This window comes from Ambystoma mexicanum, chromosome 1q (assembly GCF_040938575.1).
Source record: "Ambystoma mexicanum isolate Mex_15411 chromosome 1q, UKY_AmexF1_1, whole genome shotgun sequence".
In the NCBI taxonomy this organism is placed as follows: domain Eukaryota; kingdom Metazoa; phylum Chordata; class Amphibia; order Caudata; family Ambystomatidae; genus Ambystoma; species Ambystoma mexicanum.
In genome coordinates, this window is record NC_090922.1 from 1,309,301,677 (window position 1) to 1,309,327,076 (window position 25,400).

The 25,400-nt window shown below is 50.1% G+C and overlaps 1 protein-coding gene across 1 annotated transcript in view; it reads right to left on the minus strand.

Annotated features, from left to right (window-relative positions):
- Positions 1–4,820: 4,820 nt before the first annotated feature.
- Positions 4,821–25,400, minus strand: part of DMRTB1 (DMRT like family B with proline rich C-terminal 1) — a 274,906-nt gene continuing 254,326 nt past the window's right edge. Inside the window, exon 4 of the mRNA XM_069642167.1 lies at positions 4,821–6,775. Coding sequence (XP_069498268.1) covers positions 6,699–6,775 — 77 coding nt within the window. The 3' untranslated portion in view covers positions 4,821–6,698. The remainder of the gene's footprint in view (positions 6,776–25,400) is intronic.

Below are 25,400 nucleotides of genomic sequence, written 5' to 3' on the forward strand. Positions count from 1 at the left end.
CGAGGGTAGGATGGCGCTGGTGCAGGGTACCATGGAGGGAAGAGACCTATGCCTGATTAGCACATACGCACCCAACCATGACGCCACAGCTTTTTTCCGCTCCTTGAGCCCTAGACTATGCCCCCACGCAAACAGCACCATGATCTGGGGCGGGGACCACAACTGCACTTTAGACCCCCTCAAAGATAGGTCAGACACCAAACACTCCCGCCCGTCCCCCCCCGCCAAGATACTATCCAAACTGATTTCCAATCTGTCCCTTAGCGACCTGTGGAGGGAACTGAACCCGGAGAGACGGGAATACTCCTTCTTCTCCCCGCCACATAACGTCCACACTAGGCTGGACTACATGCTAGTCAGCCTGGAGCAGCAAGCCACTTTCAGCGAGGCACAATACTTACCCAGAGTATTATCAGACCACTCACCCCTGTCGGTCACTTGGGAGGTACACCCGCCCAGACCCCCTATCCCTACATGGAGACTGCGAGCAGAAGCATTGCTTGACGCGGCCTTCAGGGACCACGTACAAGACAGCACAGACGAATATTGGCTACACAATCTAGGCAGCGTAGATCGCATCAGCACCGCTTGGGAGGCGTATAAGGTGGTCATGAGAGGGGACATGCTGGCAGCGGTAGGGGGAACCCAAAAGGCCATCACGAACGCCCTGGCAAAAGCAGAAAGTAAGCTGGGGGAGCTGGAGAATAGAGCGAACCCGACCCCCGAGCAGGTACGGGAAATAATAGCGCAGAGACAAGCCTGTCTGTCACACTGGGAGTCCCTGGGGAAACTAAGCTACGCCAAGCACACGGAAAGGACACACGCCCTGGGAGACAAGCCCGGCAAACTCCTGGCCTGGCTGTACAAAAGGGAATCCCCTAGGACCCCCATCTGCCACATCCTCAGACCAGATGGCACTGCGGTGCACACCCAGGCTGATATTAATATGGTCTTCTCCGAATACTACCAGGACTTATATTCTCAAGCCCCGCCCCCGTTAGACACCGGGATCGAGGACGCCCTAGACTGCATAGAGTTACCCAAACTAGACCCACAGTTGGCCGCAACCCTGGAAGACCCAATCACCCCAGACGAGGTCAAGGCAACCATTAGATCTTTACCCTCTGGGAAAGCCCCAGGTATGGATGGTCTCCCGGGGGAATTCTATAAGACATATGAGGAGACCCTCGCCCCGCTGCTGGCACAAGTGTACAATGAGGCTTTCGAACGCGGCATACTCCCTGACTCCATGAGGGAAGCTGTAATCATCCCCTTGCTGAAGCCCGGCAAAGATGGAACAGATTGCGGTTCCTATAGACCTCTCTCCATGCTCAATGTCGACTGCAAAATACTTTCGGCACTCCTCGCCAACAGGCTACGCAAGGTGATCCCCCTGTTGATTCACCACGACCAAACTGGCTATGTACCTGGGCGCTCTATCACTGAAAATTTACGCAGGTTGCACCACATCATATACCGCACTGAGCATGACACCCAGAAATACGCGGTGGCATCACTAGACGCCACCAAGGCCTTTGATTCGGTTAATTGGGAATGGTTGTACGCCACCATGGCCAGGATGGGCATTGGACCCGCCTTTCTTAAATGGACCCATTTGCTTTACACACACCCCGAGGCTAGAGTGCGTACCAACAAGACGTACTCTGACAAATGGCCCCTCCACAGAGGCACACGACAGGGATGTCCCTTATCTCCCATGCTCTATATCATTGCTGCTGAGCCAGTGGCCGCGTACATCCGGCAGGAATACGGTGGGGGAGGCATTATACTTGATGGAGTGACTCACATCATCTCCATGTACGCGGACGACACCCTCCTCTACCTCAATAACCCTGAGCATCTCCTGCCCTACATCTTGGAGACTCTGGACTGCTTCCAAAAACACACAGGCATCCAGATAAACAAAGACAAGTCGTGTCTCTACCCCCTCGCAGCGCTACACAGCAATGAGGGCGGACCCCTGCCCCCACTGGCTCTCCAGTGGCAGGTAACGTCCTTTAAATACTTGGGCATTGTCATACACCGTAGCCCGTACACAGAACACATCCTCAACACAGCCAGATCAAAGGACGCACTCACCAACTCCATGGCCTTCTGGGGCAAACTTCCCCTTTCTGTGGCGGGGAGGGCGGGTCTCCTCAAAATGGTAGCGCTCCCACGCCTACTGCATTGCTTCACCAATGTCCCCTACAACATCCCCTCAGCCTTTTTCAGAGAATTGAACAAACTCTGCAGAGAATTCCTGTGGCAGGGAGGCAGGCACAGGGTGGGGCTTGACATCCTCCAGAGACCCTACGAGAGGGGCGGACTGAAAGTCCCTAATTTCGAACTATATTATCTGGCCAGCCAATTGAAACACGTAACGCACTGGATGGCGGATGAAACCACCACTGACACCAGACTTCTCCAGCCGGCCCTGCCACTACTGCTACTTAGAGACTTGTTGTGGGTCGGGAAGGGGGCTCCACAACGTCACCCATACCTGGCCATGTTGGGAACCCAGCTCTGGAAGAGGGCCTGTAAGGCTGTGGGGCTGCGAGATCCGTACTCCCCACAGATCCCCATCGCTGCAGTCATGGCGACACCCTCATGGGGGCACACCGAGGCTCGCTTGGTATGGGAGCCCCACGGAGTAGCGACGCTGGGCGACCTCATGCACGAACACGAACTTTCTACATTCTCCGACCTCTGCGAGTCGACGGGCCTGCCCATCGGGCAGTTCTTGCTCCACGGGGCAATAACTCGGGCCTTAAGGAAGAGATGGCCTGAGGCAGACAATCGATTTACAGAGAATGAAACCATCGAAACCTTGCTGGACACAGCCGAGGGAGGCCACGAAACCTCCAGAATATACGAGGCCCTGTTACAGGCAACAACAACGAATGAACTGAAATGCAAAAAGAGATGGGAGAGCGAAATGGGCCTTGTATTCGAGGACAACGCATGGGAAAAGATTACCCACTACCACAAAAAGACCTCCAGAAATGCACGCCTCCAATTAATACAGCTATACATCACGAACCGAGCCTACCTCACACCTGACGCCATATCTAAGTTCAAGGGGGCCTCGCCACAATCATGCCCCAAGTGCCATGCGCCACAAGCAGGAATGACCCATATGTTCTGGAGCTGCCCCATGGTCCTGAGGTTCTGGACCCAGGTACGAGATAGGGTGGCGCTGGCCGGGATAGAAGTCGAAATTCACGAACCAGCAGCTTGCATACTGGGGGCTTACAAGCGAAGCACCAAGAACAAGCCCCTAAATAGACTCCTGGACTTGATTTACATAACGGCGAAAAGGCGCATAGCCATGAGCTGGAAGAGCGCACGAGGACCTGGTGAGGCCCTTTGGTGGTACGATCTCAAGAGATGGGTCGCCGCGGAGACGGCGGCTTGGGAAATGGCCATCCAGGTACAAAAACTTGACTCCAGTGCAGATCTTCTCCGCTGGGTAGAACTGACTGAGCCGCTCCTCCGTTCAGCGACATCGGCCAGCACTCCAAACAGTCCTGGTAGTCCCTGCTCGACACATGAGCATATTGAATGATTGGGGACTGACCTGTGGTCTCGGGGGGAGGGGGGCGGAACGGGTGGGGAGGGATTGTTGAGGTTGTTGGGGGTTTTTTTTTTTTTTTTTTTTTTTTTTGTGTGGGTGTTACACATATTACACCGCCATACCACGCACTGTTTGTTATATGTTTTGAAAAACCAATAAAAATTTTTCAAAAAAAAAAAAAAAAGTATGGAAGAAAGGGGACGGGACATAGGAGTATATGGTTTTAAGTATTTGGGTTAGTAGTAGCAGTTTGTTATGTTATATGGCATTTGTATAGCACCTATTGCCATTGGTATGGCCTGAAAGTGCTGTGGGGTGAATGCCCTTGGAGAACCGAGGTCAGAGATGTGAAGGAGAATTCTAGAATGTGTGAGTATACAATACTGTAGTCTGTTTTTACTCATGAACTCTGGCTCTTAGTTCTCATGTAAGCAGGGCGCTTAGCAATCAGAAGTGGCCCCAGTGACCAAATATGCAGTGCTCTGAATGAGAGTTGCTGCAGTCTGAAATCCAAAGGACACAGAATAAGAAATGCGGCAGTAGAATTAAGCTATTGAGGTCAATAAAGTCTGCAACATGCCTGTGAGTGATGAAAGCAATGCTTCTGGGATCAAATCTACTAGTGTCAGTGAGAGTTTTAACAGGACCGCACCTAACATGGTCACCGGCACTTTGAATATTCATCATGTGGTTCCCCATAATCTATGTTTGCTTACACACACACATGTACAGCAATAACACCATCCAGGGAGGCAGAGTGGAAGCATTCCTGACCCAAAAATAATTCAAACAAGATACTAGACAGCTCTGCTCAGAGTTTCTGGTGGATTTATGTCAGAGAATATGGTGGATCTTTGCCAAGTACCAGCATTTCTATTGGGCGCAAGAATAAGCTGGTAGGGAGTCCATAAAGAGCACTGGCAGCATTCTGGGTTATCAACTGAAGAGAGACATGGTGCAGGTGAATGAGAATAGAGACATCTGCAGATGAGAGAGCACATCCCTCTCAGCCTCACGGATGTGCTTTCAAAGGCAGCATTCCCTTTTCCAACACACCCCTTTCACACATTCTACAAGTGAACTCCAAAACTATGTGCACAGGTACACTTCTATTCATCATTCAACTCAAAGAATGCAGGAATGTGTTCATCTGACCACACAGGAACACAATGTTTCCATGACTCGGGACTGTAATGCTTTTAATGGAAGCAAAATAATAACAAGTTAGAAAGACACATTTATTAGCAAAGTGCATTTTTTTAACAATGTGTTTTTTTATTAGAATTGGAAGGCAAAATGTACATTTGTTAAATAGGTTTTATGAACATAAACATGAACTCTTGGCAAAAGTATGTTAACCTTTTATCTAGTTTACTTGGAAACAAAAATTATAAAAATGCACATTTTGTAAACAGTATCAAAAATTGTATTTTAAACCAACATGGTTTTCATTAAAAGTACAGAAGATTAGGTATTATGCAGTTCTTAAAACCTGAGTTTTTGTAGAAGAGTTGAAACAGAGGCACCATTCTTCTGAAGATAACACATCCATTAAAACAGCATCTAACTCAATACAAATCCTCCAAATAGGACCCTGAACTGCTTGGGTCAACTCACCTGTAAGGTGCTACCCAAACTATCGATGCATCAGGGTTGTACACGATGAAACCCGCATAAGCGATTTTGGAGTCGCCTCAACTACAGATGCACAATTGTTATTTATTATTTACCTCGGTAAATAATTAGTTCAGTTGGGAAAATATACTGTCGATAAAATAAAGATGTAAGATTACACTACATCCGCCTGAGTCCTCAAATGGTGGTTAAAACAGACAAAATGTAGTCTTGTAAAAGGAATGGTTTAAAAATGTTAAAACAGTTGCGTAGGTTGCAATACCAAGTTACTGTGTTCTTTTGAGCAGATATTATCTCCACTTTCACTTCCTTATGCCATCAGTACATATTTTCAGTTTGGGAATGACTGAAGGAAACAGTACACGTTGAATCCCCATACGGAATGAAAAACGTAAGGAGCAGTTTAAGGAAGATCATCATTCAATCATTAGCAGGCATTAAAAAGAAATTGCCATTGATGAAATACTCTGAGCGGGGTATTAAATAATACAACACAGGCCACATAAGTGCTGGCTTAACAGGTATTGATCACATTTTGATGGGACCATCTTGCATTTTTAGGCATTATGGACAATGTTCTAATGAACTCTCAGTACAATACCCCATAACATTATCTCTATTTCCAATTGCTTTCACATAAACCTATTGTATCAGTCGTATCATAATAACCAGTCTCATGATTTAGCATTCTTTGGAGAAGATGAACAGGACACCCAGAAGCATAAATGTACTTCAATCCCTCGATGGCAAACATGACCTTGTTAGTTAAATCATTTGGATTAGTGTTTATGAACCAGCTAGCTCAAGTTAAGGTTCTTACATCAGGATAGTAACGGTCAAACATCTCTGCTACAGTGTTTGTTTGAGGTTTTGTTTTCATGAAGACCAAAATTTCTACTAATACACATAGTTTGAAAATGGTCTCACACATTATAATAATACATGCATAATGTTCATGATGACCGCATTAGGAGGTGGCCATCATTACAGGTCTGGCCAATAAAGTACATCATGTTCCTAGTGTCACAATTTGCTTCCCAAAATTTGAAAATCTGTCGAGTTAAATAGGATTCCCTCTACTGTTTCCTAAGTTTAGTTTCCCATGTACAGAAACATCCAGGGATGATTGTGTGCATATTCTGCTCACCTCCTAGCCTTCCGTTTAATCACAGCATTGTTTTTCCCTTTATATCATATTACAGTTCCCATCACTTACTCCTAATCATGCCAGCGTGAAACAAATGTGTTCTCTTTTTACTGTTGTTTTGGGGTGTAGTTAGAGGAACATCATTCCTACAGTACTTGTCAATTGACAGTGTCTTTAGTTCTGACATGTTTTACTACTGCATATTTGTATATGTTTACAAAAAATAATTTAACATTGCATCAGAAGAAATACTCATAATAGTAATTTTGTATTGCTGCAGTATTTAGGAGGTTCATCACAAAACCAAAAAACAGCAAATTATAAACACATGCATAGCTGTCAGTTGGTTTGTTCTTGAGAAGGTGACTGGCTTGGCTCCGAAATTACACCAGAATCTTGACTATCTGTGACATTAACTAGAACAAAAAAAGTAAATAAATTGAAATTGTACACATTCATAACACATTTTACAGCAATTGAAATAAACCGTAATAGGAGGGTGAAATTACTTACCTGCAACTCCATTTCTCTACCACTGGTATCTTTCATAGATTCACACGCTGCAAATATTCCCCATCGTCAGGCTGGGAATCCTCAGTTACATTTTTTTTATTTTATTTTATTACCATTGTTATTATCCTTGGTATAGGTGCTTGTGGTCCACACCAACGGGACCTTGAGTATGGTGCTGCAGCCTCCCTTCAGATTTTAGCAAATGTTTGCTGGCTAGCGGTATGCTTTTCGTTTTTATCGCTGGGGATGGCTGGCGGGAGCATGTGAATATATGAAAGATACCAATGCTGGAGAAATGGAGTTACAATAAAGTAACTTATCCCTTCTCCAGCATTGGATCGTTCATAGATTCACATGCTGTGAATAGATTACACAGCAGTATCCGCTTTTGTTGGGAGGCGAAATTAGGTAAAAATGTAACAGATGCACAATGAGTTACCTTGACCTCAAGAGCTGCATGGTCTACCTTATTGGAACAGACGCTGCATGACTGCTTTCCCCTTCCATGCTACTGCTGAGTGCTGACTCTGCAGGCATTAATGCTTTGTAAATTTGTGTGGCACCACCCACGTTGCTGCCTGGCATATGTCCTTTAGGGATACTCCAGACCATAGCGTTGTGGAAGCAGCACTAGATCTTGTAGAGTGCGCTTGAACTGCTGTCTGGAGAGGCTTATTGGCTTTTGTATGGCAAAAGGAAATAGAGACATAGATCCACTTGACTTGGATATGCCCTGTGCTGTGATTGCCTTCCCTTTATTTGATGGGCCAAATGCCACAAAAAGTTGCCTTGAAGCACTGAAGGGCTTAATCCGGTCCAGATAGTATTTAAGTGCTTGCTTTACATCTAGAGTGTAACGCAATTTCAACAGATGTTGTGGGGTACTGAAATAAGATAGGAAGCGTGATGGTTGCATGAGGTATAAAGTGGGGGTTAGTAGTAAGTACCCCTTTATCTTTTGCAAACTTTAGGTATGGTTGGTCGATCACTAGCGCTTGTAGCTCTGATACTCTTCTGGAGGATTTAAAGGCACCAAGAATCCAACTTTCCAGGAACAGACCTTTATGTGCGTAGTAGCCAAAGGTTCGAAAGGTGGCCTCATGAGTCCTGCGAGAACGGTTTTGAAACTCCACTCAGGCGGTATTTTCCTTGCTGGAGAGAAAACACGGAATAGTCCTTGCAGAACATGTTTGACTAGCCTATCAGTGAAGAGCGAAGTGCAGCCCCTGTTTCTAATGAATCTGGAAATGGCCACAAGGTGCACCTTCATGGATGATATGGAAAGACAACTTTTCACTAAGGACAGTAGGTATGAGAGGATTTGTTCTGGCCAGGCTAAGGGGGGTTGCTGATGTTGTTGCTGAGCACACCAGTTACAAAAAAACGTTTCCACTTCAGAACATATGAGGGATTGGTGGAGGGGGTTCTCACCACCTAAGGAACAAGTTACTTACCTGTAACTGTTGTTCTCCAGCATGGGTCTGGCATGGATTCACATGCTCATAAATATTCCCCGTCGTCAGGCTGGGAATCCTTGGTAAAAAAAATTCAGTATCAGTTTTGTTTCTGATCTGTTTTTCTTAGTAGTAACCAATCACTCGTCTCTGGGTCATACTGCCCCCAGCCAATGACTGCCCTCTCTCTATGCACCTCCCCTGGCAGCCATCCTCAGATTTTTAATGCACCTTCAAGTGTTGGGAGTCCTCGTGCTATAGCTCTTTGGTAGCACGTAAAGTGGCAGTAGGACCAAGTGAAGAGCCGCAGAGGGGAAGGAGGGAGGGTTCGCATGTGAATCCATGCCAGACCCATGCTGGAGAACAACAGTTACAGGTAAGTAACTTGTTCCTTCTCCAGCATAGGGTCTGGCATGGATTCACATGCTCATGAATATAGGAATACATAGCAGTACACACATGCACAACCATTGGAGGTGGCAAGGCTCAACATTAAGCATTACATAAACTCAACATTAAGCATCTCTTACCTCCTCACCAGGCCCACCTTTAGGCGAACAGGTTGCGCAGCAATGCTTGGCCGACCCTGGACTCCTCCCTGGAATCCCGGTCGAGGCAGTAGAATCTCGTGAAGGTGTGCGTCGACCTCCACATAGCAGCCCTGCAGATGTCCAGCAGGGGTACACCAGACAAGAACGCCGTGGTAGCAGCGATTGTTCTGGTCGAATGGGCTCTCGGACGGCCGGGCAACGGTCGGTTTGCCAACCGGTGACAGTGCATGATGCAGCCGGAGAGCCATCTGGAAATGGAAGCCTTCGAGAGGGCCTTCCCTTGGTTCACAGGTCCAAAGTTCACAAACAGTTGTGATGTTTTCCGAAAACTCTTTGTGCGGTCCACGTAGAACTTCAGCGCTCTAGCTACATCCAGCAAGTCCAAAATCCTCTCGGCCGGCGACAAAGGTGACGGGAAGAAAACTGGTAACGAAGTCCGAAGGCACCTTGGGCATGAAGGAGGGGTGCGTCCTCAGCACCACCCTCGTCCAGTGAAAAGTCAAGTATGGAGGCTTGCAGGATAGGGCCTGGATCTCTCCCACTCGTCGTGTGAAGGTGATGGCCACAAGAAATGCTGTTTTCCACGACAGGAACTTCAATGGTGCCGAATACAGAGGCTCGAATGGCGCCGCCATGAGCCTGGTCAGCACCACGTTGAAGTCTCATGCCGGTGCCGGAGCCTTCACTGGCGGGAATGAACGGAACAGTCCCTTCATAAACTCCTTCACCAGGCGATGAGACCACAGAGATGATTGTCCCGTAGTTCTGGTGTAGCGGGAGATCGCCGCTAGATTTATTTTGATGGAGGCATGAGCCAGCCCTGGCTTGACCAGCGACAGCAGGTACGGCAGCACTTGAGGGGCCGTAATTCGCAGGGGGTTAATCTTCTGTGCACGGCACCAGACAGAGAACCTCTTCCATTTGTGTCCATAGCACTTGAGAGTTGAGGACGCCCTGGCCTTTGCAAGCACCTCCTTGCAGTCCGCTGGGATATCGTACCCTCCAAACTCTAGTGCCGCAGAAGCCAGGCCTGCAAGTTCAGCGACCCCGGGTCGTGATGGAGGATGGCGCCTCCTTCTCTGGAGAGAAGATCTGCGTCCGTCGATAGTTTGACTGGGGGAGACGCTGACAAGTCCAGAAGGTCCGGGAACCAGATCTGTCGGCCACGTCGGTGCGACGAGGATCATCCTGCACCGGGACCTCTTGAGTTGGTTGACGAGTCGCAGTAGCAACGGTAATGGGGAGAACGCATACAGGAACAGGCCGTCCCAGGGGAACGAGAAAGCATCGCCCATGCTCCTCGGCTGGGGAAACCTGCTGGCGAACCTCTGTCACTTGGAGTTCGTCGCTGTCGCGAACGGGTCGGTCTGGGATTTGCCCCATTGTCGGAAAAGTCGATCCACTTGGTCCTGACGCAGTTCCCACTCGTGGCACTAGCGCAGCTCCCTGCTGATTGAGTCGGCGATGGTGTTCTTTATCCCTGCTAGATGGAAGGGCACCAGAAACATCCCCTGGGCAACGGCCCAATGCCACAGATTCTGGGCCTCCTTGGATAGGGCCGGGGACCTGGTTCCTCCCTGCTTCCGGATGTCGAACATCGTGGTGGTGTTGTCGGTGAAGATCCTCACCATCTTGCCCTTGAGGGACGGGAGAAACGACCTGAGGGCCCAGAACACTGCTCGGAGCTCCAGGATGTTGATGTGGAGTGACCTCTCCTCCGGGAGCCAAAGGGCTCTCGCGTGAAGATCTCCGGTGTGCGCTCCCCATCCCTCCAGGGAGGCATCAGTCGTCACCGTCTCCTGGTGTGCTGGGGTCTGAAAGTCCGTGCCCGCCGCGAGATGCGTGCGGGTGCCCCACCACCGAATTGCTTGGCGGAAGACCTCGTTGAGCGGGATCTTGTCTTCGAAACTGCCCGTCGCTTGCATCCAACGGGCGTCGAGGAACTCCTGTAGAGGACGCATCCGCAGCCTGCATAGGCGCACCAGGTAGATGCAAGAGGACATCATGCCCAGAAGGGACTTGATGGACCTCACCCTGGTCACGTCCGTGGCCAGCAGGCGCTGCACCTTGCCCAGGATGGCCTTTGTCCTTTCCTTCGACGGAGAGGCCAATTGTGCCACTGTATCAAGCTTGGCTCCCAGAAACAGTGCGACCTGCGACGGTACCAGGTGGGATTTGGGGAAGTTGATGGCGAATCCCAGATCCGTGAGCAGTTAGACGGTCTTCGCTGTGTGCTCGACGGCGAGTTCCCTTGTCCTTGCTCGGATGAGCCAATCGTCCAGGTAGGGGTAAACGTGGATCCCCTGCAGGCGCAGCCGCACCGCCACTGGTACTAGGCACTTGGTAAATACCCTGGGCGCCGACTTGAATCCAAATGGGCGGGCCTTGAATTGGTAGTGCCGCTCTTGGACTACGAATCTGAGAAACCTTCAGTGTCTTTTTAGAATGGGGACGATATGAAGTCGCCTTGCTCCAGCAGTCCCAGCACGTGCTGGAGGGTGACCATCCAGAACTTATGTGCCTTGATGTATTTGTTTAACCAACGCAGGTCCAGGATGGGGCGCCAACCGCCTGTCTTCTTTCTGACGAGGAAGTATCTTGAGTATACCCCGGAACCCGGAGCCTCTTTGGGACGAGCTCAATGGCTCCTTTCTCGAGCATCGCCCTTACTTCTAACAGCAGTTGAGGGACGTGATTTTCCTTCCTGGCCACAGGAGGAATGCGGGGGCACTTCTTTATAAATTCGAGAGTGTGCCCGTGGGCCAGGGCATCCAGCACCCAACGGTCGGTGGAGATGGACTCCCACACGCTGACGAACTTTGCCAGCCGGCCTCCCACCGGGGTGCTCAGATGGGGGCCCGATGCTGCGGCCGGTTCAGTCCTGCTTGGAGGCGGCCTTGCCTCCCTGGCCTCCTTGGCGACGAGATCCTCCTGACTTGCCGCACCCTCTGTAGGCCTCTTGCGACGAGGAACGGGCTGCCTGGTGGTACATAGAGGAGCCAGCGCCGAATCCTTTGGAGGCACCTTGCTTGCCTCCGGAGTTCCGAAAGGGCGGCCGTTGTTGCTGCAAAACTCCAAAGGCCCCAGCCGTCTCTGTGTCGGTCTTGATGCCCTGAAGTGACTCATCTACTGTCTTTCCAAACAGGATGTTCCTGTCGAAGGGCATGTCCAAAACTCTGGTTTGCACGTCCTGGCGGAAATCTGTTGCCTTGAGCCATCCCCGCCGTTGCAGGCAAACACCGTTGCCCAACTGGCGGAACCCGTTGTCAGCAATGTCCGTGGCCACCGTTATGGCGTGGTCCGACGCCACCTCACCTTCCTGCAGGATCGCCAGGGCCACTGCCCTCTTGTCGCTCGGTAGGAAGTCCAGCAGGGGAGCGATCTTGTACCACAACTGCCTGTCGTAGCGGGCAACAATCTCTAGGGCGTTGGCCGCCTTAATTGTCGCCGCAGACGAGATGACTCGTTGTCCCATGGCGTCCAGTTTCTTTCCCTCGGCGTTGGCTCGTGGTTGATGGCGTCGCCGAGAGTGCGCCCTGCCTGGCAGCCGAGGAGCCCGACCCTTCGGCGCTCCCGGTGCCCGCGGACTCGCGGTGCTTTGCCTTCTGTTGGGCCCCCGTGGCCGGGGCGCCCTCACAGGACTTAGAAGACCGCTCAAACTTCTTCTTCTCACCTGCTGGGCCCTTCTCCAGCCAGCTGGCGAGGTGGATCCGACGATCCCTCAGTCGGCTCCGACAAGTTCTTGCAAAACACACAGTCCTTATCCACGTGCGTTTTGTCTTCATGAAGGCAGTAGAGACATCTCAAATGCTCGTCCTCCTTGAAAACATTCTGTAAACCGCATCCAGGGCAGTTCCTGAACAGCTTGGATCCGGGTGTCAAGCTCCCCTTGTCCTGGGCCATGTCCACGAGGTAGGCCTCAGATCTTCTGGAATCCTCCAAAAGCGTAACTCGATGAAAGTTCGCCCTTGAGGGGCGTAGAAAATTCCGAAACGGGTCCCCGTTGATCGGAAGTAGAAACGGTGGAGTTTGAGACTCGAAAGACCCGAAAAATGAGATTAAACTCTTTGAAAAATCGCAAAACGCAGTAAAAGCTTGAGAGCTATAGCACGAGGACTCCCAACACTTGAAGGTGCATTAAAAATCTGAGGATGGCTGCCAGGGGAGGGGCTTAGGGAGAGGGCAGTCATTGGCTGGGGGCAGTATGACCCAGAGACCAGTGATTGGTTACTGCTAAGAAAGACAGATCAGAAACGAAACTGATACTGATTTTTTCTTTACCGAGGATTCCCAGCCTGACGACGGGGAATATTCATGAGCATGTGACTCTATGCCAGACCCCATGCTGGAGAAGTATGTTTTGTCATTCCTGTGTGATGTTCAAGTGGCAGAACTCCATGAAGTCAGGAGGCATGCTGTTAACTTGAGCGATTGGTGGTCATAGAAGCCTGCTTGGTTTTTGAGACAGTAGATTGGCGTGCACCCCCAGGTGAATTGGCTTGTCCTTGGACAGCTGAAGCATGCCGAAATACCATGTTTGTCGTGGCCAGTTGGGTGCTATTCGGATCACTGACATAGGTACGCTTGTATTGTTTGTACTGTTATTGGGATTATTGGTATCGGGGGAAACACGTCGGTGAAGATTTTGGTGGATGGGAAGGACATGTATCTCCCAGAGACTCCTGCTGTTGAGTTCTGCTTGCAAACTGATAAAAAATGTTGTTGCTCCTGGCGGCAAACAAATCGGTGGATGGGTGGCCCCATTGAGCGAACACCCTGTTGCTTTGGCTGTCGTGGAGTTCCCACTTGTGGCTCTGAGCATTGGTTCTGCTTAGGTTGGCCACTATCTGGTTGTGCACTCCTGGTAGGTAATGCTCCTGGAGAGATATGTTGTTGGGAATTGCCCAGTGGCAAATCATTTGCGCTACCAAGAACAAGGTTCCTGACCTAGTTCCCCCCTGCTTCCTGATATAATACATTCTAGTGGTATTGTCGGTGAGGACCCTCACTGTGGAGTTGTTTATGATCGGTAGAAACGATTTTAGCACCTACCGGACCGATATTAGCTCTAAAATGTTTATATGCAACGATATTTCTTCAGGTGTCCAGAGGACCTTTACATGAAGGGAGCCGGTGTGTGTTCTCCATCCCGACAGGGAGGCGTCCGTGATCAGTGTAGTTTGGCGTATTGGTTTCTGAAAGGGTTTCCACTGTGTTATGTTGCGCATGTTGGTCCACCACTGGAGCTTGTCTGAGAGAGTGAGTTGGACTCTGTCCTCCCAAGAACCCTCAATCTGCGACCATCTGCTGGCGAGAAATTCTTGCAGGGGCCTCATGTCAAAAATCTGCAGTGAGGAATCAGAGGAATGGAGGACAATATGGCGCTGAGGAGTCCCATATATTTGCGGACTGAGCCATTTCCCGGTGTGAAGGTTGGTAATAGCTGGTCATTTTCTTCCTACCCTTGCATATCGAGTTGTCCGAGTCTGAACTTGAAAACTGTGGTGACTGCGCTCTTTGTGCGTCGAAGTCCAAAGTGATTTCATGCTGCAGGATGTCTTCTGGCTTGACATCTAAATAGACAATTGGAGAGACCTGTGAGCCCACAGGATGCTATTGGTCCCCTTGCGCTCAATGGTCACTGGGTGACCGAGGTGAAGCAGCCGGGTGCGGGGTAGGGGAGTTTACAGCTGTTGGCAGTACCTTGGTCTTCTGAATAGCTGTTGGCAGAGATGTTGGCTTGGCAATGGTTGTACTAACCGTAGACGCCGTCAACGAGTGGTGAACCACTTCCGTGTTTTCGCCGACTGTGTCTGTTATGGAGTGGTTGACGATCTTTCAGTTCACGATTATTTCCTCATCGACTGTATCTTCGATTTGTCTGTATTTACCGTTGACGGCTGCAGCGTTGACGGGGATGTCGGTGACGAGGGCATCGTGGACTGGGTTGTCGACAGGTGTGGGTTCTTGTGGCCTGAGAGTCTCGACGACAGAGCCACTGATATTGACGATGATCCGACTCTGGTCGTAGACAGTTTTGCTTCGGTGCCTGTGTTTTAGTAGGGAGTGTGAGTGTTGTTTGGTGCTTTAATATCGTCAATGACGCTGACGCCGCCGCAGCAGAAAGCAGCTGGCCTTTCTGTTTATGTCCTGTCGCCGATCCAGTCGCCTGTCCTGATGTCTGCCTGTCCCTGTGTCTTTGCTTTTAACTGGTCTCTCTTCTGACCTTGCTCTTTGTCGGGAAAAGGGTCTCTTTTTCTGCCTGTCTTGGCACTGCAGCACTCCTCAACGACTCGGCTTCTGAGGCAGGATAGTTTATATTTATATTTATAATGTGCCGGAAACCCACAGGCATCAGGGCCCAGAAGAGAGAGGAAAGAAAGACCAAAAAGAGAGACTAATCAAAAAGGATAGATGATTTCTTTCTGCAGATAGAGCCTTTGGAAGTGTATTCCACAGAAGTGCCGGCTGTGCCTGAAAAGATCTTCCCAGCCTCTTCACACGCTTGCTGTTCGGGATGACCAAGCAAACAGAGTCACTGGATCCAGTTGCTCTCTTAGGACAAATAACCCTTATGGAGTCCCACAGATAGCTAGGAACCTGACCATAAAGGCATTTATGCACAATGATGCATACTTTAAATCGAATCCTAGCTTCTACAGAAAGCCAGTGCAAACCTTTGCAATACTCAGTAATGTGTTCTCTTCTAGAGACACCTTTAATAAAGCGCACAGCATCATTCTGCAAGATTTGGAGCCTTTGTATACAGCCCTTACCGCCGCCGGCTAGTAACGCACTGCAATGGTCAATATGCTGTATACTCAATGCCCTACCTATAGAGGTGCAATTAGCCTCTGACACAAACGGTTTAACTAACCTAAGTAATCTTAGGGAGTATTGAGCCTTGTTAATAGTGCACAAAATGTGGGCTTCTGAGTTTAACGAGGCCTCAAATACAACTCCCATGGTCTTAACCTTTCAGACGGTATTGACTAGCTGGTTCTGGATAACAGAGCTTGAAAAAGAGTCATCCAGTTTTGCACGCGCCTGGGCAGAGCCAAACATCAGAAGCTCAGTTTTAGTCGCATTGAGACATATGCCATTCTTGGACATCCAATTTTGAATAATATTATAAATCCTAGAGATGAGGTCCAGAACTTTTTCAATTCCAATTTATAATCAGTTGGGTATCATCGGCATAGTTAGAAAATCTAATCCCAATGAGTCCAGAAGATCACAGCAGGCGACAAAATATGATAAAAAGGGCAGGCGAGAGACGAGCGCTCTGTGGCACACCACACTGTAGCCTCTCTGGCTTAGATTGAGCTTTGTCCCAGATAATTTTGGACATCCTATTTTGTAAAAGGATTCAATCCAGAGGTCTGCCTCCTCAGTGCAGCCAGCGATATTCTTCAGGCGATCGATTAACTTACTGTGGTCCACAAGGTCGAAGGCTGCTGACAGATCTAATAACATCAGCATCCCGACCTTGCTATTGTCCACACTTTTAAGTATTTCGCTCCGGAAATCCAAAAGGGTCGTTTCTGAACCATAATGGGACCTAAACCCGTTTGTCGGGGGTGCAAACTTTGTGACTTTTCCAGATGTTCCTGCAGCTGGGAAGTGGCTACTTTGTCCACAACCTTCATAAGAAATAAAACATTTGCGATAGGTCTATAATTCGTATAGACCTTCTGATCCAGCCCTGCTTTCTTCAATAGTGGGGTAACTGCCACTTTTATTAAAGAATCAGGTATGCAACTATCTCTGAAAGTTGCATTTACGAAGCGGACTTCAGGAAGATGTTCCAAAATTATTTTGGAAGGGAGGACCTCACCATTGTAGGTTGTAGGTTTCATTTTGCCTGACCATTTAGCAAGAGGGTCTTCTGAAATTGATTTAAACTAAAAGGCTATATCTTTCTCCTGGTCATTTTGAGATTTATTTTCAATCTGATAAATCGGAAGGGAGTTAGCTAGATTTTTATTAATTTGAACATGCGCAAACAGATTTTGTCGGCAAACGCTTTCTGAACTGCTTCACAATCCTCAGTACTGGGAGAAAACCGGTGAGTCGGTTTTTCTAACTCTCTTAATATTTCAAACATGGATGTACCCTCCAAGATGTAAAAAATAAAGCACTTATCTGACACCGGTGCTCCTTTGCATTGGCACATGTACATTGAAAAAGCTAACCATTATTTTTGCCTGGCCTCATGAAATAGAAGTACTAAATGAAGTACAATCAGAGGAATGTGAATAAAACAATTCCTATGATAAATTCAAACGGCTTTTTTTGCAAGTGAATTATTATTATTATTTTTCAAGCCATACAAGTACTAGACTACATACCTGTGCAGCCCTGACAGGGGCCAACTGAGAGCACCAGTTATATTAAGGTGGATTCACCTTATTTTCTTCTCTGCCTCTTCAACTGGTTGGCATGCTCGTGCCATGTCTGGAACATTCGCCTCATGTAGCACAGCATGTGAGCTCAGACCCAGGTGCCAGGTGGGCTTGACTTCACCTCCGCACCCAATTAGCCCTACGTCTCTCATCTGCCATCAAGATTGTCTTTGAACTTGGGTTTACAGTGAATTCTTGCCTCTGGGAATATAAGGGAGTATGGGCATACACTATCGTAGTTTCTGAAATTCAATGCCCAACTTTATTCTCATCATTGGCTCACATGACAGGAGACCACGATTCAGACCAGTTTGCAGCATTTAAATGTCTTAAATTAATACAACTTGACATGCTTGGTGTTCTTTCTTTGCACCTTAACAAGGAATGATTCAGCTTCTCCTGTTTTACTGCCTTTGAGAATAGATAGCCGGCCTTGGCTTGCTTCAACTTTGGTACCAGGCCAGACAGCTTTGTTACTCATGTCCATGATCTCAGCTAATTCTTACTGCGACACAGTCCTCAACTTTTTCTGCGCCATAGGCCCGAGCTTACTAATTTTCAGGACACCGATGTCCAGCTTCTATACAATGGCGATTCCGGCTGCAATCTATTGACTACATAAAGCCAGCTTCTATGATCACTTACTCTACTTGCGTTGCTGCATCTGTACAGTTATTGAACGGCTTGAATTTTCTGTAGTGCGTCACACACCTGCAACCTTCTCTTCACATGTGAAATTGTACTCAATTCTTAACTACGTCATCAAGTTCCATAAAGTCCATGCATTCTCTTTGATCAATCTTCTTTGTACTTATGCTCATCCCTTGTGACGTCACCAGCTCCTCTTTCACCCTTTCTCATATTCCTTCAGGGAGTTCCTCCTTAGATAGTCATCCTTTCGGGAATACATTTGGTGTGGTTGTCTCAGAAGGAACAAGTTACTTACCTGTAACTGTTGTTCTCCAGCATGGGTCTGGCATGGATTCACATGCTCATGAATATTCCCAGTTGTCAGGCTGGGAATCCTCGGTGAAGAAAAAATCAGTAACAGTTTCGTTTCTGATCTGTCTTTCTTAGTAGTAACCAATCACTGGTCTCTGGGTCATACTGCCCCAGCCAATGACTGCCCTCTACCTTAGCCCCTCCGCTGGCAGCCATGCTCAGATTTGGTAGCACGTAAAGTGGCAGTAGGACCAAGTGAAGAGTCGCAGAGGGGAAGGAGGGAGGTTCGCATGTGAATCCATGCCAGACCCATGCTGGAGAACAACAGTTACAGGTAAGTAACTTGTTCCTTCTCCAGCACGGGGTCTGGCATGGATTCACATGCTCATGAATATGAGAATACATAGCAGTACACACATGCACAACCACGGGAGGTGGCAAGGCTCAACATTAAGCATTACATAAACTCAACATTAAGCATCTCTAACCTCCTCACCAGGCCCAACTTCAGGCGAACAGGTTGCGCAGCACTGCTTGGCCGACACTGGACTCCTCCCTGCAATCCCGGTCGACGCAGTAGAATCTCGTGAAGGTGTGCATCGACCTCCACGTAGCAACACTGCAGATGTCCAGCAGGGGTACACCAGACAAGAACGCCGTAGTAGCAGCGATCGCTCAGGTCAAATGGGCTCTCGGACGGTCAGGCAATGGTCGGTTTGCCAACCGGTGACAGTGCATGATGCGGCCGGAGAGTCATCTGGAAATGTAAGCCTTCGAGAGGGCCTTCTCTTGGTTCACAGTTCCAAAGTTCACAAACAGTTGTGATGTTTTCCGAAAACTCTTTGTGCGGTCCACGTAGAACTTCAGCGCTGTAGCTACATCCAGCGAATGCAAAGTCCTCTCGACCGGCGACGAAGGCGACGGGAAGAAAACTGGTAACACCTTGGCCATGAAGGAGGGGTGCGACCACAGCACTACCCTTGTCTCGTGCAATGTCAGATATGGAGGTTTACAGGAGAGGGCGGTTTGCGGAGGTGATGGCCACAAGAAACGCTGTCTTCCACGACAGGAACTTCAACGGTGCCGAATGCAGAGGCTCGAATGGCAGCCCCATGAGCCTGGTCAGCACCACGTTGAGCTCCCACGCCGGGGCCGGAGTCTTCACCGGCGGGAACGATCGGAACAATCCTTTCATGAACTCCTCCACCAGGCGATGAGACCACAGAGATGACCACCCCAGAGTTCTGGTGTAGCGGGAGATAGCCGCCAGATGGATCTTGATTTAGGCATGTGCCATCCCCGCATTGGCCAGCGATAGCAAGTACGGCAGCACTTGAGGGGCCGTAATCCGCAGAGGGTTAATCTTCTGTGCACAGCACCAGACAGAGAACCTCTTCCATTTGTGTCCATAGCACTTGAGATTCGAGGACGCCCTGGCCTTTGCAAGCACCTCCTTGCAGTCCGCCAGGATATCGTACCCTCCGAACTCTAGTGCTGCAGGAGCCAGGTCTGCAGGTTCAGCGATCCTGGGTCGTGATGGAGGATGGCGCCTCCTTTCCTGGTGAGAAGATCCTCGTCGGTCGGTAGTTTAACCGGGGGGACACTGACATGTCCAGAAAGTCCTGGAACCAGATCTGCCTCGACCACGCCGGTGCGACGAGCATCATCCTGCACCGGGACCGTCTGAGTTGACTGATGAGACGCAGCAGCAACTGCAACGGAGGGAACGCATACAGGAACAGGCCGTCCCAGGGGAATGAGAAGTAATCACCCATGCTCCCCGGCTGGGGAAACCTGCTGGCGAACCTCCGGCACTTGGCGTTCGTTGTCTTCGCGAATAGGTCGATCTGGGGATTGCCCCATCGTCGGAAAAGGAGATCCACTTGATCCCGCCGAAGCGCCCACTCGTGGCACGAGTGCAGCTCCCTACTGAGTGAGTCGGCAATGGTGTTCTTTATTCCTGCCAGATGGAAGGGTACCAGGAACATCCCTTGGGCAACGGCCCAGTGCCACAGATCCTGTGCTTCCTTGGATAGGGCTGGGGATCTGGTGCCCGCCTGCTTCCTGATGTAGAACATTGTGGTGGTGTTGTTGGTGAAGACCCTTACCACCTTGCCCTTGAGGGACGGAAGGAACGACCTGAGGGCCCAGAACACGGATCGGAGCTCCAGGACGTTGATGTGTGGGGACCTTTCCTTCGGGTGCCAAAGGCGGCTTGTGTGGAGATCTCCGGTGTGTGCTCCCCATCCTTCCATGGAGGCGTCCGTCGTCACCGTTTCCTGATGTGCCGGGTTGTTAGGCAGAATTATATGCAGTACCCTTTGGGAACACTACACACAATTAAGACTACAAGTGACAGTACAATTTCACCTTTGGTACAAGCCTGTACTACACAGTTATAGTGGTAGCAGTAGCGGAGCAGCCAGACTTATCTCAAGAGTAAGTGAGCAGTACAAATAGTTATACAAAGGACAGTAATTACTATGATTCAGGCAAACACTGACTCAAGGTTTCTAAGTAAAAGAATATATATTTATTTACTGAACAATTGTATAACATTTCACTACACCACTTCCCTTAAATTCCAGACAAGTTAGGCTCACAAAATGAAGTGGAGCAAAATGGCACTCCAGCAATTTAAAATAGAGGGAAAGACAAAGTTATAAGACATTAGGCAAAACCAACAGGTAAGTACTCAGGGCAATTGAACAAGAGAGACTACAGTGAGGAGATCAGCTATAAAAGGCTTAGGGCCAAAGTCAATGGGTCAAAAGTCTTTTGCTCAAGATCACACAGTTCAGGGCAGTTCGCGGTAAAGTATGTGGCACAGATTCCGGATGAGGTTGGTTGGTAGAAAAGTTAGTTCAAAGAGAAGAGAAGGACAAGCCCTCGGATTGGAGAAAGATTTCAAACACTTTCACTGCGGCTGACGAAACGAACAACCGGATTTGCACAGTACCTTAAAACGGAGAGGGAGCTGTAGCTGAGGCGGACGTTCCTGGTGGTTCCTGCAGCCTCATGGTTCCTGAAGTGACTGTCGGACTGACACAAAGTAGGAAGAATGGAGCGTCCTGCGCCACCCAGTGAAGAAACCAGCAGCAGAGCAAAACAACAAATAAAAGGTGCGCTCCTTAAAACCCAAGCAGGGTCCGACCTTCTTGGCGATATGGCCCACTGTAGCTCTGTACAGCAAACTCGACCAGAGGAGGGGTCATGGCTTGTAGTTTGGGCGAACTGGTTGGTCTCACCATCTCAAGGGAAGAAGATTCCTGGAGGATCTTCTCTGTCGTCGGATTCTGGCGATTCGGACCTGCAGCAGGGCTTCACGGGGCTGTTCAGTCGTGGTAGGGGTCCTCTTCTTCCAGTTCCTTGTTGGTTCTTTCGTTCCAGTGGCGACTCTGCTCATCCAGTCCCAGAGACCTGCTTTTTATGCAGTTTTCCCCCATTCATACAGCCTTGCTGTCAATCACGCAGCAGGGTGGCTGTCCTGGCAAGGCCAGTCCCCTTAGCCAGAGTGTGACTTGGGTTACCAAGGGGACCCATGGCAGGGGTCCGAAGATCCCTCCCTCACATCCTGCCTACCTACACTATTAGGCGCCTTAAGGAGGGCTTCTGTGCAGAATCCTGAGAAAAGACAGCGAACAAAGGAGGCATCCTCGGTTTGCTGCGCAGAGAAAAACACGAGAAAGACTTTAACAAAAAGAAATGGCAAATAAACCCAGCCTGAATCTAAAATAAATGTATTTGGTCAAGCGGATTTATGTTTGAGGCTAATATAATAGCCTAAAACATTACCACTTTTATATAAGATAATCGCGGTAGAAAGGTTAGGGTAGATACCACTGCCACCAGCCAAGTCTTAGGGCCTCATTACACGGACGGCGGTAAGGGTTAACGGTCACCGTTAATGGTACCGGTCACCGTTAACCCTTACCGCCTTACTACGAGGTCCCTTTGCGGGTTGGAGACTTTAACGCCTGCTTTTTGCAGACGTTAAAAACCAACCCGCAAAGGGACCAGGGAGCTAATTACGGTACCGCAATTTGCGGTGCCGTAAATAGCACCTTCCCCATTCCCATTATGCCCTATGGGGCAAAAATGGGAATGGGGAAGGGCAATAGGGGAAGGGGGAATTACCGCCCCACCAACCTTGGAATAGGGCGGTAATTCCCCTTTCCTCCAAGGCGGTGCCGGTATTTTACCGGCATGGACCAAGGTGCTAATAGCACCTTGGTCCACCGCCGTCGGTGTAATGAGGCCCTCAATGTTAAGGGAGCAAAACAAGGCTCCAAGGGGTACAGACAAAAAAGGATAAGTGTTAACCCTTTGAATACTCCATGTAAGATGGCGTGTACTGGGTCTGTGGTTTAAAGTGACTATATAAAGTTAATGACAACTTTACCTGTTTCTGGGGGAAAGTAGTCAGCCCCAGAAAAATGGAGTCAGTGGGAAGTCTCAAAGACAATCCTGTGAACTGCTCTGAAGGTGCTGTGTAACACACACAAAAAGGGGTGCACATGGAGTAGGTGAGGCTGCAGTGACCAAGATCAAACAGAAAATAGAAATACACATAGCAAAACACATTTAAGGCTCACACTCTTACCAGGTGAAAAAAAAAATCCTAAAAATCCAGCAAAGCTGCTGAGGGACTCAGTAGGTAAAGGAAATCAACCATTTATGAGAATTCTCCCTAACACGGGGTCTGGAAGTCCATGCCCGCCGCTAGATGCGCACGGGTGCCCCACCACCGAATCGCTTGGCGAAAAGTCTCGATGAGCGAGATCCTGTCTTCGAAGGTGCCCGCCGCTTGCATCCAACGGGCGTCTAGGAACTCCTGCAGTGGTCGCATCCACAACCTGCATAGGCGCACGAGGTAGATGCACGATGACATCATGCCGAGTAGGGACTTGATGAACCTCACCCTGGCCACGTCCATGGTCAACAGCCGTTGTACCTTACCCAGGATGGCCTTCCTCCTTTCCTCCGACGGCAAAGTCAATTGCGCCACTGTGTCGAGTCTGGCTCCCAGGAACATGGCGACGGTACCAAGTTGATAGAGAATCCCAGATCCGTGAGCAGTTGGACGGGCTTCGCTGTGTGATCGACGGCGAGTTCCCTTGACTTTGCTCGGATGAGCCAATCGTCCAGGTAGGGGTAAACGTGGATCCCCTGCATGCGCAGCCGCACCGCCACCGGTGCCAGGCACTTGGTGAAGACACTGGGCGCCGACTTCAATCCGAAGGGAAGGGCCTTGAACTGATAGTGTCACCCTTGGACCACGAATCGTAAGAACTTTCGATGTCGTTTGAGGATGGGGATGTGGAAATAGGCATCCTTCAAGTCCAGCGACCATAGGAAGTCGCCTTCCTCGAGCTGTCCCAGCACGTGCTGAAGGGTGACCATCCGGAATGTCTGGGACTTGATATATTTGTTAAGACGACGAAGGTCCAAGATGGGTCGCAAACCACCGGTCTTCTTTCGGACGAGGAAGTACCGCAAGTACACTCCGGAGCCTCTTCGGGACGAGTTCTATTGTGCCCTTTTTCAGCATTGCTCGTACCTCCAGAAGTAGCTGTGGCAAGCGGTTTTCCTTCCTGGCCACAGGTGGTAGACGGGGACACTTCCTTTGGAATTCCAGAGTGTGCCCGTGGGCCAGCGCGCCCAGCACCCAACGGTCGGTGGAGATGGACTCCCACACGCTGACGGTGCTTTGGTGGGGGCCCGACTCCGCGGCCAGTCAATCTTGCTTCGCCGAGGCCTTGGTGCCGAGGCCTCCTTGGCGACGACGACGTCCTAGGCCTCCTGCAACGATGAACGGGCCGCTTGGCGGTACAATGAGGAACCGCCACCAAATGCTTTGGAGGCACCTTGAGACTTGCCTCCGGGGGTCCAAATGGACGGCCGTCGTTGATGGAGAGAACTCAAGGCCCGGGCCGTCTCGGTGTCTGCCTTGATGGCCTGCAGTGACTCGTCCACTGCCTTGCTGAACAAGTTGTTCCTGGCAAAGGGCATGTCCAGTACCCTGGTCTGCACGTCCTGACGGAAATCGGTGCCCTTGAGCCAACCGCGCCGGCGAAGGCAAACGCTGTTGCCCATCTGGCGAAAGCCGGTGTCGGCGATGTCCGTGGCCACCGTGATGGCGTGGTCCGAAGCCACCTCGTCTTCCTGCAGGATTTCAAGGGCTCCCGGTCTTTTGTCATCTGGGAGGAAGTCCAGGAGGGGAGCGATCTTGAACCACAGCTTCCTGTCGGAGCGCGCAACGATTGCGAGGGCGTTGGCCGATTTTGATGGTTGTCGTCGCCAACGAGATGACTCGTCGCCCCATGGCGTCCGGCTTCTTCCCCTCGCCGTCCGGTGGGGAAGTGGTAGTTGATCCCGTCGCCCCTGCCGTTTTCTTCATGGCCGCTGCAGAGACCACCGAATCCGGGGACGGCAGGGCTGTAAGGCACATCGGGCGGATCTGGGACCCGGTACTTCTTCGCATACCGGTCCCTCGTCGCAGGAGCCGTAGAGTAGCGACAGTCCTTCGTCCCAGATGTCGGCTAGTAACGGTACTGAGAGGACGGTCTTCCTCTTGGCCTCCTGTCGTTGGTAGAGGAAACCCTCCTTCTGTTCTTCGGGACAAAGTTGGAAGAGCTCTGAAGTCCTGGAGATCATGGCGTGAAAGAAGCCAATTTCGTCGGGAGGGGAGGCCTGGCAAGGGGTGATGGGCGATCCGTCCTGTCGTCACCACCGTCGTCGTTCGTCCCCGTCGTCGCCGTTCCTGTCTCATCCCTAGGTGGAGGGGAAGGAGGTGAAGGCTGGAAAGGAGGGGGAGGATGGATTTGCCTCTGCTTGTTCGGTGGGCTTCCTGATGGTCCAGGTGCCGCTGGATGCTCCGCTGGGGGTAAGGGCAACCTTGTCCTTATCACCATACACAGGGCCTGGATAGCCATCAAGATTGCTCCCGAGTTGTCCTGTGGCATAGGCGTCAGTTGCGACGGCTGGGGAGTGGGGTCCTCCATCTCCTCCACGGTCTGTGGCTCCTCGTCAGCTCCACTGTCGCTTTCTACGTCCGCCTCATCGGGATCCCTCCCGTAGAACCGGACTTCCTCGAATCTCTTGTCCAGGATCTTTGCGACGCCAGCCAGCTCATCTTCAGAGGTGGTATCTGTGTCCGTTATGGCTACCGTGCCC